Raw genomic sequence first — 17,001 nt, 5'->3', positions numbered from 1 at the left:
AATCATCTCCCCGTAGGGTTGCTTTGTGTTTGATCATTTTCTTCTGAATCTACAAATCAAATGTCCTCGAAGGACGAGACGAGTATCTCGCATTAAGTATATCCATGGAAATCATAACCCCCAAGAACACTTGCTGGTGAGAATGTAGCAGGTAGCACAGCGATCGTATCTGAATACCAAATGAGTGGAGTTCAGCACTGTTCTCCTATCTGCAGGGCCTCGGGCTACACAGCTCTATCCCCAAGAGTTTACCATCAACACGTACAGTTCAGCAGGCCCGAGATACAGCAAAGACAGCGGAGAACCTTTCCCCTGGCTAATAAGACATCTGACTCACAGTTCAAGGAAGAGGAAGTACTCTTTTTTGGTCTCGAACACATCCACCAGTGCGAGAATGTTTGGATGCTTCACCCTGAGGAGATGTGTCACAAAGACGGAGAGAGAAACAAAGAGAGAGAATGATGTCAGCATCAGTCATTCAGTGGAGGGAATAATGTGAAGACCTGCTTTAATGCACATACATAATACACGACAGTCCTCACGGAGAGAGGGAGCACGGTCAGTTTGATTTCACAACACAGATCTATATGCTCAAATGCGCATCCATAGATACCAGATGTATGTCATGTGATGCGTTCATGTGGGCATAGAGACAGCCATGGAGCAGCATGGAGCTGAACAGCTGATCACGCCTTTCACAAACACAGCACCAGCTGGGAACATTAAGAATTAATTTAGTCCAAAAGGGAAAAAAACAAACAATTGATCACGCAGGAAGTTTGTGAAAGGCTCCTGTTTCTTCAAGGTTATTCTTTAAAAAAAATCAAAATGGTGAAAAAGCTGTGTCTGAAATTACCTCCTTATTTACTTTGTGAATGGAGTATTAACTTTGTGAGACCTTTGTGCGTAACTATCTATTTGCGTCATGACTCTCAGGTGCAGTGTCTAACTGTCCGTTACGTCAGCAGCAAGGGAAGAAGATTTTAGCAAATGGTATGAAATGAGCATTTTTCCCACATCCAGTTCCCTCATCTTGAAGTCAATTATTTTGTTGAATGTGTTTGTGCTTGGATAAAATAACGTCTGTGGTAAACACAAGCTTAAGAGATGTTCTTGTTTTGTTCTATGACACAAAATACTTCAGTAAATACTAGGGATGTAACGATATATCGAATATCGCGGTAAATAAATGTTTCAATACCGTCGGGAGACTGACAAAATATACTATATTGCTTTAATTTTTCTTAAATAATCTTTTTTTTTTTTTCTTTTTTTTTTTTTTTATAAACCTTTATTCAACCAGATGGTCCCATTGAGATAATCGATCTCTTTTTCAAGGGAGACCTGTCCAACATGGCAGCAAGTAGGTTACAACATGAACATAAAACAACAGATAACACCAAAGGACATCGTATTTACAGGGCTACATGTACATACCTAGAGACATTGACAAGTACCAACAGTATATTTATATCTCGCCCTGTCAATAAGCCTCACCTTCTTGGCAAAAACTGTATTGTTATTGAAGTGGTGGAGAGACAATGCACAGTTTGACCCACTGCTGTCACCCATGGCCAAAGCATATCTCTCTGTCCCAGCAACATCAGTACCAAGCAAGAGTTTTTTCCACAGCAGGGGATATTGTAAACGCCCAAACATCCCAGCTTCTACCTGGAAATGTGGACATGCTCATATTCCTAAAAGAAAACCTTGATGATGCTGAGGGAGTGAGTTAGTGAGTTAGAGTTGAGTTACTTGAAAAACTAAAGTGAAACTTGATTTATTCTATTGCAGGGTCTGATTATTGTATTGTTGACACTTTAAAATACTACTATCCTACTAAAATGCTGTACAAATCAGATGTATTATTTAATAAAGAAAAACAAATTCAAGTAAAAAAAAAAAAAAAAAAATCAAAATTTTTTCCATTTATTTTTCAATATTGCGATAAATATTGTACCGTGGACTTGTTATCGCGATATTATCGTACCGTAAGTTTTTGGTATCGTTACATCTCTAGTAAATACTCCATGTCTGAATGTCTGAAGCTTCTACCTGCTCCGTAAATGTTTTTAATTCAACAGCAGAATAGCTTTGCGTGATCATTTGTTGAAGTCCTGTACATAGATAATTACAAGAGCCAAACATAACGTAGGCTAAGGACATCTCATATCTGTACGTAACACCAAAATCATTTTTTCACAATGATCTGTAATGTTTTATTCGGCTATACCTGATCAAAACTTGGGTTAAGTCCAATTTCTGGCCCAAACAGGATTTGTGTTTGAGGACCATTTTGGGAAACTATATTCAATGTCATTAAAACTGTCGCCTGTGAAGCAACCAAACTGTCAGTACAAAGATGTGTCAGTGTGCAGGGTCCATTCTTTCATTTGAACGAATAAAACAAAAAAAAAGTATGAATATTTTTCTTTTTTAATGCCTAAATCAAAGCGTTATAAATTCAAAACTAGTTTAATGTTTTGCCAGCAATTATTCCCCTCCTTTAACAGTGTCATCATATTCGATTATTTCCTCAAACCCCCATGATGATGATACGGAGATAAAAGCAGGAGCAGTGGGGTGTCTTCATGGTGTGATTTTCAGAGGAGTATGAGTTCATGTTTTGAATATAAAGAAATCACTCTTTCGTATTCATCTTGCTCCACCGCCTCGCCTGCTGTCGGCGGCAAATTGTTTGATAAGGCTCGGGTTATGCTAATGTGGGTTTAACCTGAAGTTTGATAAGAAAGAGAGTTTGAGATAAATAAGGTCCTTAGAAACAGCGAGTGTGTGTGATCACTCAGCAAAATGAGGTTCGCTTGACTTTTCTCATTAAACTAAGCACCTACATTTTTTTTCTCTTTGTGATTTCCTTTAAGAAAATTCATGTTGTCTTTAAAGTGAGTATTAAAGAACATGAAAAAAGCAAAGACCTTCACCATCTCACGACTAAACTAATCATGCATATATAACACAGAAATCCACAATGAATAACTTACATCTTTAGGATGAGGATCTCATTTTTGGCAGCCTTGCGGACTTTCCTCCCGTCCTTTTTCAGGAACTTTTTACATGTAAACATTTTAACCGTATTTTTGTCCTTGGCTCTGAATATCTCACAGAACTCCTCCCTGAGAAATGAGCATATTGAGGTGAAATTACTTTGAGTAACACACATATTACAATGGCTTGGATCCGAATGAAGAAGATACTCACGATTTAACAATCTGACCCAAGTCATATTTATCCGTCACCTCCGAAGGATTGTTATAATCCTTCTTTTCCCCGATTGTTAAACAGCCAAATGGCATGGCCACTCCTGACCTGGGGGGAGAAAAACAGAAAAGGGAGAGAAGAAATGAAGTTCTTAATCAGAAATATGAATTTACCCAGGAGGGGAATTGGGTTTTGTGACAGTTGTTCCATTTTAGAATAAAGGATTAATAAAATAAAATAGAATAAATGTGAAAAAACATGTTGAAATAAGATATAAGCTAAATAAATGTAAGTCAACATGTAAAATAAAGGATAATTAAAACATTATATAAACATGAGAACAACACATTCGTCAGTCCATCAGGGTGTAATGTCTTTTCTTTTTATAGATGTTCGATAAACTTGATGTCACAGCACTGTGCCACAATATTACACAGTAGATCATGACTTGGCAAAAAGACTTGGCACTAAGAATAACTGCTGACATAGCCTTTGAAAAGTGAGAGCTAAAGAGCCACCAGAGGCAGTCTCTGCATTGTAACGGAGCCTTTCATGATCCTGCATTAATTAAGGCCAGGCTCAGCTTTATGCTAATATCCACCGCGTGTAATAAAACAGCGAGGGGAATGTTTTTGCCGTGAAGTCTGGACTGTGTGTTCCTGTGTGTCTCTGTGGGGTGATGGCTGCAGAACACAGGGGTCAGGGAGCAGAGAGAGAAACGGCTAAAACAGACGGAGAGCCCAGCAACAAGTGAAGCATTTCCCATCAGCAATGGGAGGCAGCGATTACAGCACCCTGGACTCTGAGAGGATTGACTGGAAAGTATTCTACTGGCTCTGCATCAACACTTGAACACCTAATTGCGCCGGAGCCTCCCTGTGCCTCTCACACATAGCTCCGAGTGAAATCTGAGAGCAGCAGCTTTACTGCGGGTTTCTCTGTAGTTTTACTGAGAGTCAAATGTTTTATAATCAGCGTGAGTTGTTATTTTTGTGTTTCAAGGGAAGAGAAGGATTTCTTCCTGTCAAGAAAATAGAGCAAATTAGCAGTTTTTGGAAGTGTGCTAAAGTAAAATAATAATGGTCACCTACAGTTAAGGTGTGTGTGCATTGGTTGGTTGCTACATGGGTTCACTTGCAGCTTGGCCGCTATAAATCAGCCTGATGCCTGAATGTCTGATATGTGCTCCATTCACCCCCATATGAAGGAAAAGTTGGGATTCAATTTGAGATAATATTGTTTTTTGTGTGTGCGCAATGGAAGTGTGGTTGCTGGATAGGGAATGTGCTGGATAAGTGTAAATAGAATCTGGTATGTAGCTCAACCGACATCATTTATGTTTTTGAGGTTGACATTTGCTGGGGAATTGAAACACGTCCTCATACCTGAATGACAAAGCCAGCCACTTGCTAAAGGAATAACCACTTAAAACATTGTGAAACGTTTGCAGAATGTCAACAAATAAAAATGTAACTCCCTCTTGAACTTATGTAACACAGTACAGGAAATCGAACTCCACAAAAAGCATAAAATGGCCTCTTTAACGCTGTGAAAATGAATTCATATACACTGTACACGCCGCTTGATTCGGATTAACTCCAAAATGTAAGGGGTTCTTTTGTGGACTATGCTCTCATGCACTCATTTTCTTTCAAATGGAGGCTGTAGTGTAGTAGCAGTAGTAGTGGGAAAAAACTCAACAAATCTACACTACCATTACTGACTGGATATTCTGTAAGTTAGGCTGCTTGGAGCCAAAGCACAGCTGCAGTGTTGAAAAATGATTCCGTAGCCAAATGTATCTAGTTAAATAAAGTGTGAAAAACACTTTTTCCCCTAGCCACACAAGCATCCATCTGCACCAACAGTCCGGATGATGGATGTCCACATGTAAATGCGAGCAGGCAGCATAAGAAGTTAAGCATCATGTGAAAAGAAGGGCAATCTGTTCTCTGTAGCTCCACCAACCGACTTGTAATCCAATCTAAGTGAACGAGATGCAGCGCCGAGACGCCTCAAATTGCCGAAGGAAAGCTGTGCTCTCTGTCAACTTCCTGCACTCCTCAGAGTCTGCGTTGTGTAGTCGGTGCGAGGGCCTGACCTTTCCTGGCTGACTCGGATTCTTTCACTTTCGATAATACCGTACCATCTCTCCGTGTTAAAGGCTGTGGCTCTGTGAAGAAATGCTGCAGACAAGAGAGCGGAGTTCTGCAGGGCCAGTGGATTAAATGGATGTTATTCTGTCTGGCGGAAGCAAAGCATTAGCAAGCATGTCAGGAAGAAAAATCTATATTACCCAAGAAAAATATATTCTGCAAGCAGCTATAACGGTCCACAGGGGAGTTGTTGCATTGTGGAGAGGAGAAACGGAGAGCGATTCTGATGATAATGAAATCTAAGAAATCTGAAAAAAAGCACATTCAGTGGAGAATTGTTTTTCAGGTCCATGTACTGGAAATGACTCTAACTCACTGAGACTATGCAGACATTCAGAGAGACCAAAGGATTAGCTCCATATATCGGTTTCAGTTGCTCTTGTTTTTTAAAAAGACGTTACACGAAGCCCATGTCTATATTGCATTTTTTGAACATACTGTAAATGAAGTTGTAATCTTCTTACAGCACTTTTTAATTTCAGTTATAAGCACTCATAAACATGTGTAATGTATATTCAGTGAGTGGGCGATTCATTAATAATAAGTTGGGAAACATAAATACTTGCATGTATGGAAGCTAAACGGCTAATGGCTAAAAGTTACTGGATGGAGGAGAAGGTACAATTACGCATTTCTACAAAAGCAACAGCCAACGGACTGTTATATCCCTGATTGCACAACAAAACATACAAATACATGTATATTATATAAAGTGGCTGACCTCCGGGTCCCAAAAAAGCAAGCTAGTGTGCAGGGAAATGTTTACTGTTTGGCATCAGTCCCAGACTTATCATAATCTATTGTGTGATATTGCTTAATTATACAGTAAAGTGCTATAATGACACATTATACTGTAGGTATGGACTCCATATCAAGTGTTACCAAACGTGTGACTTACTGTAAAGAGAGAAGAGAATCATTCGGAGAGGAGAGAGGATGCGTGTGGTATCGTATAACTGAGGCTGCATAATGGGCCCATTTGGACGGACCACCATCAGCAGCATTCAGACATTACCACCCCATATTCTGACTGTTATCTGCACTGCAAGAGCACCGATCGATGGCCTGCGATGCTTTATAGCCCAGTATGTGATCTGCTGGGCTGGGCCACCCTGCTATATCTCCCCTGATTTACTGCAGTGAAGCTTTAGAGAAAGAAAGATGGAGAGTGATAAAGATCTTGGGACTATTAGACGGAATGCACTTTCTCCTCCAGCTAGGCGAGGCAATGGGCGAATTACGTTTTCCTCGTGAAATCGATGGGAAAGCCTTGTACCGTAGTGCTCGAGTCTGGGCGAAGTTTAGGATTAGGCTAAATGCAGCGCTGAAGTGCACTGTGTCAAGACTTTTTAATGCAGCAGTAAGAACGATTATTTTACCTGCTGCTTTGGTATAATGCTGGGCGACGCCTCGGGGAAACGGACGGTACCTGTTTGGTATGTTAAGCCTTTAGACACTTGACTGAGCAGTAATCCCATCCTGACATTCCCTGAAAAGATGGAGAAATGGTTCCTTGTTTCTTGGAAATCCTATATTTACTGTCTTTCTTTCACCCTGTTCCCCATGTCCCCCCCCCTCTGGCTCGTACAGCAGCCACTTAATGAGGATGCACAGGAGATCCGAGCCCATGCATCACACTTGTCCTGCTGACTGGAGGCCAGAACAGATTTACTGAAGTGAAGCTAAACAGTGCTGAGCCTCGCCAGTTATGTACAATCTATATTTTACATAGACAACATTCAGCTATAGCCAAGATGAAAAATATGATCAAATAAAACACGCCATTGAGATTGTATATCATTTTGATGGATGATCTGTTTTCACTACACCTTCCTTATCCCACAGCACCATAAACTGAAAACAGATCAAACTAGAAGCACTCAGAGTGTAGACCTCTGCCAAGGCTGTAAAAAATGAGTGAAAGATAATGCGTGCATCCGCCCTGTGATAAGGATCCAACATGTAATGGGTTATATAGTGTATTGGCCAATGCTACACCTGTTCAACAAGTCTCATGAAGATTGTGCCTGTAGTTGTTTCATTAAATGTTGACAAACGCACAGGGAACCAAGCCAAATAAATAACCTCCTTGACAGGGGGAAATATATACTACTGATTCCAAATGTGTTTTGAAGCAAACATAAAAGGTGCTTCGGGAATGTTCAATGGCAAAATGTGTTCCTTTCCTGAAAAGTCATAGAACAATCAGCGGTTTCTATACTGTCCAGGCTACTTAAACACTTAGTAAGGATAGTTTTAAAGAGTTTGGAGCAAATATACAAGTAAAAAAAGTATTATCAAGGAGCAATATATTTAGTTTAATTTGAACAAATGTGCCCCATATTCTCAATATGTTTGAATAGAATTTGATCCTGGTTATTACATTTCCTGCTAAACTTTTCCATACTGTATCAAAAGTATCCATTTTTAGGCATATTCGTTGCAGACTTGTGACCTTTAAGGCACTTTTATTGCTTTGTTGTGCCCCAAAAAACGTGTTTAATTCAAATTCAAAGCTGCACTAAGCAATATATAATTTACAGTTGCTCAAATCCTGATACATGTAGTAAGTGGTAATAACTCCAACCAACTGTATTTAATGCATTTGTAAAAACCTTTTAATTTGGAGTAATTTTTTCCATCTAGTAAAGGTGTTGATTTCCTCGAGCAAACACGACTTTTGAGTGTTTTGAACAGACTGGTAATCTTGTTTTGACAAGGCTCAGCTAAGCCATCGGAAAACCCATCTCTCTGTCGCTCAGACCTTCCCTCGGTCCCCGGGGATCGGTCAGAGCCTCAGACCCACAAGGACAGACACGACATTAGGAAATAAACACCCTTGACATTCATTTTCTTTCATCCCTGCTGATGTCCTGCAATTGCCTGAAGAGACTGCGATAGCACTTTGCCTTCGGCTGAAAGGAGGAGATAAGGTCAACACAGATGGGCCCGGCGACAAGTCTGTGAGTCTTAGATGAGATCAGTGCGAGAAGGATGCTCGAACGGTCGTTTTTCACGATGTCTTCCTGGGGAAACAGTTGAAAGGACTATATGAGAGTAGAAGTAATCATAAAGACTGGAGGATGTAGAAAACACATCTGTTCTGTCTTGACTCAAGCAATATTCAGAGGAAACTAGGGTTGAGTATTTGTGCATTCAAACAAAACATGGGCTACAGTTTAAAGTGGACCTATGGGAAAATATATTTTAGGGCCGTAACTATATAAAACATGTCTGTGAAGTTTAAAATACTAAACAGATCACCTATTGTAGCCATGCCTCTGCTCAAACCCCTCTTTTACAGCCCTGTTAGAGAAACAAGGATTTTGGGACCTTAGCTTGAAAAAAAAAAAGAGGAGGCGGAGCTAATGCCTGATCAGAATTATACCGGAGATAAAGTTAAATTCTGCTGTGATAAAAAGCCATCCTGTTCTAAACCACATCAAGGATTACTTCTGAAACAGTATGGAGCTCAAATGCTTTTTCTCTTGCGGGTTTATCACAAGGTGAGTTCTTTTTTTATTTCCTGCTTTTTAAACACATTTGTTCTACAGTACAGGTTAGCTCTGAGTGTTAGCGAGGCTTGCTAATGTAAACAAAGACAAGATTACGTCCAAAACACGTCAGGCATTGTTTCTGATAGCAACTTTCTGTGGGTCCGCTGTCGATTTGACATCAGATCGGCAGCAAATCTGTATCCGCTCGTCCGCACCGGGGACACATATTTATGTATAAAAGACATAAAAAAGTGCATTTTGCATGATAGGTCCCCTTTAAGTAAGCTTTTAATGATGTTTAATGTCACAAGTATAACCAATATGATTTATATTTGTAAAATAATTTTCCGACCGCTCCCTAGGTTTGTGGGGGCATTAGTGGTGTCAACCAATAAAACAAGTTATTGCGTTAATCCCAATAATAATCAGTGATTAGTCATGATGAATCACAAGTTTTAAAATACTAGTATCTACTTCTTTTTGGGGTGGAAATAAAACAGATGCACATGTGGTTTTTGAAATAAAGAAATGAAGGAAAATCTGGCAAAGAAATAAGTTTAATTTCTTTACTTTTTAAGATTTCTGAATTATTGGCATGAAGTCTGACAATCTAGTAGTAGTTATTGCTGCTTACGGTGGTGTGTAGTCAGTGCAAAAATGCATGAAGCTTTCACAGATGTTTCCGCTTTCTTTGACTTTTCCCTGTTTTGCAACTCATATTGCAAGTGAGAAGCCGGAAGTGAACAACACTGGAGCCTGATGTGAGAGGTCAGTCTGGGCTGCAATGACAGAGATGTGACTTGCAATTCAAGCACAATTGTAGATGAGTGGTGTAAATCTCTTCTGACATGATTGATGTTATGTGACATGGGACATATCTAGACAGGCCCTAAGAGGCATGTGAGAAAGAAACACTCCGGAGGTCCACTGAGTGAGATCCAAGTGGTTTTCTCTTCTGTGTCTATGAATTAAGAACAAGTGAAAAAGTGGTCTCGTCAGGATAAGCTTCCGTACTCACATTTCCTATGATAGTGTTTTTTCATAACTTAACATAAATGATACTTTTGTTTAAAAGGCTTTGGGTCCAATTCTGCCTCCTGTGGCCAAAATAAGTGTTTTTTACAAGAATCACTTGATGTACATTTTGAGGTAAACTGCTCCAGCTTCCCACCACAGACCTGTTGAGGTCCGACTAAGGAGCGCCCAAAATGAATTGCTATTTATGTAGATGTTCCTGAGAAAAGATTAAAACCCTGAAAAACGTGTATCCACTTTTTATAAAGTCATTTTCATACGAGAGAATGTTTCCTTAAATTTCCTCCAAATTTGAATTCAAGCTCTAAATATGAATGTTGCATTTTAGAAGTGGTATTACAAGGAGACCACACTTGTGCAAATTAATGTTCTGCTTCTTCACATCAGAAGTGCCAGATGTGAAGCGTGTGCAGCTGTAAGGTAGCTGTAATCCAAAGCAACACATTCAAATATCATTGAGGCAGCCCTGCGAAGATTCTCATACAAATAAACACCACAATCAAATGAGTTTAATATAAAATGTTATTGTGAGCTTGTAGCTATTAGGCTCCAAGAGCACAACAGGCAAATATGAAAGTGCTCATGGTTGTAATTGCTTTATACAGTAAAAACCAATTAACGTCAAAGCTGTCCGACTCCCAGTGAACTTTTATGGACGAAGGGCTGAACTAAGGGCCAGGAGAATCCATAAGTAATGAGATTTACTCCATGAACGGTACACTAAAGGTGGAATATTTAATGTTATGCAATAAATCTAAATCTGTCAGCACTTGGCCCCGGCTGCGCTGTACCCTGAATATTTCTAATATTATAATCACTAGAAATGGGCACCGAAGAACACCAAGTCACTTTATATGTATATTATCGCACATGTACGGTGAATTAACTGCATTAATTCAGTTCCATTCAATGTATTCAGGGATGCACTTCTCACTGGGGAGGAAGAAACAACATCACCGCACGCTGCCTCATTACTGCTACTTACAAGAATTATGTCTTTTTAAATGGAAATGGCTTCTTGGAGATGTTGACATAAAAGTGACATAAAAGTGTGCATGCACTGTCTCGAGGGGGTTTCACCGCACTAATTAAAGTTGCATTGCGGCGTATTAGGCCAGCTGTTTCTAACCTTTGCATGGCCAGCACAGGAGTGGAGGAGCTCAGAGGTCTTTAATGAGGGAAGATGAGCGGGAAGGAAATTGCGGAAAGTTGCATCAATCAGCTGTCTGCAGAATATGAATGTTGGATTAGGTTTTTTTAGAAGTTACACAATTGAATTGACTATGCATGGCGGTGGGTCTCACTGGGCTTGAGGGTCTTGTATCGAGGAATGGCTAAGTTTGCTTAACAGTGTGCGGAAACATGCCAACCCTGGCAGCGCTGTAATAAATACCAGCTTTCTCTCCTCAGCACTCCTCTAATCCCAGTTCAGGGCGCTGCACTACTTGTCAGCGCCAGCCCCCACCCCTCACTTAGCAAATCCTCAGGGAATCCGTTACACCTCCTCATTTGTTTGCCAGACCTCACGGAGGATTGAAAACTATGCAATCTCCTTCTTTCTGAGGACTTATTCAAGGCCATGGACCCTACTGATTCAATTGCCTTTAGAAAACACTGTATGTGCTGCCTTTCATTTCAAATAAAGCTCTGTTTCTGACTCACATTGCTGCGTTCTGAACACCGAGTAAGAAAACACTGCAGTGGCTTCTTCAGCAGTGTGAGCTTGAGAAAACCCTCTCCTCCACTTCGCTTCCTTCCCACTTCATGCTGTCTTCCTCTCTCACAGTGGCAATCGGAGCCCCATGGCGAATCAATTGCCGCACCAGAGGCTCAAACTAGCCCTGTGCAAGAATCCCGAGGAATAATTACAGCTCCCTCTCACAACATGTTGTAAAGGGGAGGTGGGAGGTGAGGCTGCAGGATCTTACTGTACTTCTGCTAGCTGATAGATGGCCCGCCCTCCCAGGACCGGCACACTGGGGTTTATATTGTACCCATGCTGCCGACTGTAACCATTATTTCCTGCTTCAGACACGGGTTTAATTAGGCAGGGCAGTTGTTGTCATCAACTATACTCATGTGATAACAAAGCCAGTGAACAGCTGCTCAGAGCCTGTGTGCATGCAGCTAGAGGAGGCATCGTCTAAGCAGGACAGAAACCCGCAGCGGCATATTTTTGTATGTTTTGTCTCTCTGTACTTTGGCAAAAACTGTCTTAAAACTGTTACCCCCTCAGTATAGACAGGCTTCTTAGCTGATCACATCTACACCACCTGTAACTACTGTAAAATGATCTTCAAGGCAACTCCTGCTGAATCCTTTTAAAGAGGACATGTTATGCTCATTTTCAGGTTCTTCTTTGCATTTAGTGTCTCTACTCTGACATGTCTCCATGCTTTAATGTTCAAAAATGTCTTTATTGTTCTCATACTGCCTGTGCTGCAGCACCTCTTTTCACCCTCTGTCTGAAACCAGAGACCAGTCTGCTCTGATTGGTTAGCTGGATGGCTCTGTTGTGATTTGTCAACTGCTAAGAGATGTCCCGCCCCTTAGCCTATCACGTACAATGTGCTGGAGTGCTATCCAATAGAAGCACAAGTGTTTCTATTGGCAGAAGAAACTCCCTCTGGAGGGAACTTTGGGATTGTATCCTTTGCAGACCATTTACTGTACATGCACAAAAACCTATACAACACACTACAGGAAAGTAGAACCCCAATAAGAATAATTGGACCTCAGTCTTCCTTCGACTTGTTGCTACCAACAGCATTCATGTTATTGTCAATTTCCCACATTCAATTGTTGTAAAACACAGATAACCAAAGACCTAGAGCAGTGGGCCCGCAGAAGAACTGTAAGATCTGTTTGCCACATTTTGTCTGTTCAACCTGAAGGTCACACAGTCGTTGTGAATTTAAGACGCTGTAGTTTTGTAACATAATTTATTAAACGTATTCAAGCCAGTGGATAAGCTGACGCTGCAACTGATGCTTTAATGGGAATTGTGGGCCTTACTTGGCTTGCCAGGGGGAGACACTTCATTTCCTGCATCTTAAATTACCTTTGTGGAGATTTTTCAGCATATGTTTTAAATTATTTTGTTCATGGCTTTTGCCCATTTGGGAGTCTGATCCACGAAGCAACTATCTTTAAAAATAAGTATTCTGAATGAACAAAGCAGAATATGAGGAGCCCAGTTAATTGCTATGTTCTATGAGAATGACTTTTCAAATGAAAACTTTACTTTGGTTACTCACCTCATGTACAAATCATTCACAACCAGATGTCTTATGTTTTGTATTAATTCTAAGGAATGGAAAACAAAAACGTTGAGGTTTAACAATCAGGCCGACCACAGGAGTGATGACACACCATCCAGCGGCTAGGTTAGGTCTTTACTGCCCAACAATGGTTATTACTAGCCTACTAGAGCTAGCTTGATATTGATTTTGTGGTGTGTCTGATAAGGGAGGGTGCCGAAAAAGAATGTGTTGAATACAGCAGACTATAAAAGTTGAAATATTATTATTCCAGAGGAATCAGAACTGTGTTTTTTGTTTCAAAACATACGCTTTGGTTTGAGGAGAGTTAGCACAGTCATTAATGTGCTTATAGGGTAATTTAACAATGATAGGTATCATGAAGAACTCCACAATCTTATGCAAGTAATTATGTTTATATCAAGTAAGTGGCACTTACATTGATGGCAACATTTCAAGTAAATTGATTTAATAGCTAACAACTTATGAAATTGATTAAATACCTTAACTGTTCATCAGCAGAAGCACAACAAACAACATATTTTACATCTGTATCCTGCTGAGGAGCGAAATTGTACGTTTCGAATTGCAGTCCACCCACGCCGGCATGGACACTGTTGACCCCCGAAATGGCTGCCTGAGGGTGCTTCAGAATGACCTGGACAGCCTATATATACAATACACTTCAGGTAAGATGGCTCATAAGTGCTTTCCCTATATGGAGAGAGTGAGAGCGGACGCTGGCTTGTTTTGATAAAACAGCGAGAGGCAGTCCATCCTGAGGCAGTGTGTGAGAGCCTGGCTGCTCTGTGTGCATTCCAGTGTGAATCCATAGGCCTATAGTGCACTGTACTAACAACATTTCTGTCCTTTCCTATTTGCAACAAATAGGGCCACTTTTTCTAATCTTAGCCCTTCCTATGGCTCTGCTGTCAAAACTCCTGTACCTTTATGTCATTTTTAGTCCGGTGCAGGGAAGTTATTGGTGGGAGTGAAGTGAAGCGCAACGGGAGGTGGTGAGAGCAACACTTTGAATGCCGTTATTACACATGCAGGTCAAATAATGTATGAAGGAGGCGGGCGCAGGGCGGACGTGAGGCTGACTGGGTTAATGAAGGGTCTGAGACAACAGCTTATCTAGAAGAGTGCTTTTGTCTGCCTGGCAATGAGTAACATAAACTAGATGTTGTCCTTACGCGGCATGGCGCATTCATTACCATATCTGAAACAATAGGAAAACAAACATTCTCCGATGCTGTACAGAAGTTAAAGTATCACAGAAAGAAGAAAATTAGAACAAAGGTTATCATTTATGGTATTTTATTACTGCTTGTTGCGGCTCCGTCTAAAAATATTTACATAGCTAAATGTAACCCCTTATGTGACCATAACACAATTTATATTTTCCAATTAAAAATATACTCATTAGACATTAGATTTGATTGGAGCAATAAGGAGACATATACCTCATGTACAGTATCTGTCAGGATTCGGGAAAAGGTATGACCCAAATGCAGTATAAAAAAGAGAAAAAGGTCAAGGAACAAAAGGCGAGCTTTATGTAAAAAGCTGATGACAAAAAAAAAATGACATAAAATAAACAGGTAGCACGAGGTAGTATCAAAACACAAACTGACCGTGCCCAACATGGAGGGAGACAGGAAAGACAAAGAACCGACAAGGAGCACAGGGGAAGACAAGACTAAATATAAAGAAGGGTAATCACAGGACAAGACACAGCTGGGCAGGGGAGGCAGAAACACAAGGGCAACAGGTGAACACAATCAGACAGGAGGGAAAACACAGGAAGGAAGACAGGGAGAACAGAAATGCAAAATAAAACCCATGACAAGACAGACAAAACTAAAATCGTGACATTAAACTAAGATCGTGACAGTATTTCATTATTCATTCGTTAAATATGTTATGCATTGCATTTTATTGCATCTTTTGTCGACACATCAACTGACCTGTGATTATTCAAGATTTTAATGACTTATTGGCTTTTTCATTCTGGGGTTTTTGGGCGAATAAAAAATCTGCAAAATCACAGGTTAATTGTAATGTTTAAAATCATTAAGCTAAACAGGTTATGAAAGGTCATATTTTGTGACTGGCAGTTATAAACCAACCTGTAAATTTACGAATTTGTCACATGATCAAATTACTTTAACTTTGAATGTTTGAAATTACCATAATGAAAAAGGAAAACACAAAGAAGTGGCTGAGTTTCTCCTCTACAACACAGAAGCCCTTGCGCTGCCATCTTATTAGCTTCCTGTTCCTCTGAGCTGCTTCAGTGGACAGAAACTTTAATTGCCACGCATAAAATCGACATTACATGATATATTATCATTTCAAGGCAGGGATAAATAACACGGCCTCGGTTTTAATGTCGAGCTCACACTAATTGAAAGTCCCCTCAGTGCTGACTGTGGAATTGGTATTGCGAAAGTGACACAGATTATGAGCATTAAATTCATGAAGGACCATTAATGAAACTGACAGGAGGAGACTGTAAATTAATAGCATTTCAAAGCGAACAATACTACGCCATGGTAAATGCCTCCCCATTGTGAATTGAACTATTTCCTGTAATGAACTTGATATGGGGGGAATTGGGACGCACTGTAGCTGAGATGAAGCAGAAGGCAAGGTAGACTAATTACATTACATGTCACTTGTTATACGCTTTTATCCAAAGCGATTTACATACTCAATACTGTGGACAATCCCCACAGGAGCAATTTGGGGTGAAGTGTCTCAGGGACACAACGACATGCTGACTGCAGTGGGGTTTGAACCTGTGACCCCCTGATCCCAACACCAACGCACAACCCACTGCACCACACGCCTAATCTCTTAAACCCAATCTTTAGCCAACGAGACTCCACTGTGGTATCGGAAGATTTCTGGTTTCCTTGTATACTCTGCTTCTAGTGGCAGAAATGCAATCTAAGAACCCATCGGATTGTGTCCGAAGACTAAGTCTCAATTTAGCTTGTTTAATGGCTACTTGTGAAACAATCTGTTTGTAGACGTCGTCAACCATAGGTTTCCTTTACGCTCAGGACATGTCTATATTGTATATAGACTCTTATTGCACTATTTCACTATTTTACCATTTTTCTTTTTGTATTTACTTGCAATATTTTTTCAGTTCTTTTCAGTTTTATTGTGTTGCCCTGTTGGAGGAGCCTTGGACCTAAGATGTTCATCATCATAAATACTCTGCTATGTACGTATGACTAATAAAAGCCTTGAACCTTGAACACCAGTTTTTGAAATGGCCAGTTGGTCCCCACCACTTTTTTGAAAGTATAATTTGTTGAAAATGTTCTGAAAAGAGCTTGCCGATCGAAAAGCAATACATGAGAATACTTTGAGGTCTCTCTGGATTATTCACCTTTTTAGCTCCACAAAAAAGCAATATGAGCTAAATATAATTCCTCAGCCTGATTCTAAAATGCCCCCAAAACGTCTATGCCCTGTTTAGAAACGTCAACAAACACTTGACAGTTTCTTTTAGTCCAAGTTTTTCATTCTCTCTCTGAGAACATGTCGCACAGCCATGCTGCTCAGTCAGGTTTGAGACATTGAAGAGCAAAAACCAGGTCTTTAGAGGTTCTGTCCACCTCAGGAGATGAGGCAGGAACGACCAGCAGCAAACTGTCTTGAAGGATACCATTAGGTCTAGAGGTTTTGCTAATAAATAGAGTGGTGCAGAATCCATTCCTAAAACCTCTGAATAATTTTGCTTTTTTGTCACTTCCGATTCCCTTGTCTCAAAGTCAATAGTTTTTCAAACGTGTTTGTGGTGAGAAGCCAGAAATA

At 40.3% G+C, this 17,001-nt stretch overlaps 1 protein-coding gene across 1 annotated transcript in view; it reads right to left on the bottom strand.

Moving 5' to 3' along the window:
* Window positions 1–17,001, bottom strand: part of LOC307041193 (caM kinase-like vesicle-associated protein) — a 43,674-nt gene that overhangs the window by 7,253 nt on the left and 19,420 nt on the right. The window contains exons 2-4 of the mRNA XM_079684518.1: window positions 3,220–3,327; window positions 3,003–3,134; window positions 338–412 (exon numbers count right to left, since the gene is read on the bottom strand). Of these exons, the coding sequence (XP_079540644.1) occupies window positions 338–412; window positions 3,003–3,134; window positions 3,220–3,314 (302 nt within the window). The 5' untranslated portion in view covers window positions 3,315–3,327. The remainder of the gene's footprint in view (window positions 1–337; window positions 413–3,002; window positions 3,135–3,219; window positions 3,328–17,001) is intronic.

This window comes from Notothenia rossii, assembly GCF_949606895.1.
Source record: "Notothenia rossii genome assembly, chromosome: 5".
NCBI classification, from domain to species: Eukaryota; Metazoa; Chordata; class Actinopteri; order Perciformes; family Nototheniidae; genus Notothenia; species Notothenia rossii.
The sequence above is the reverse complement of the archived record's forward strand: the minus strand, read 5'-3'. Positions and strand labels throughout refer to the sequence as shown.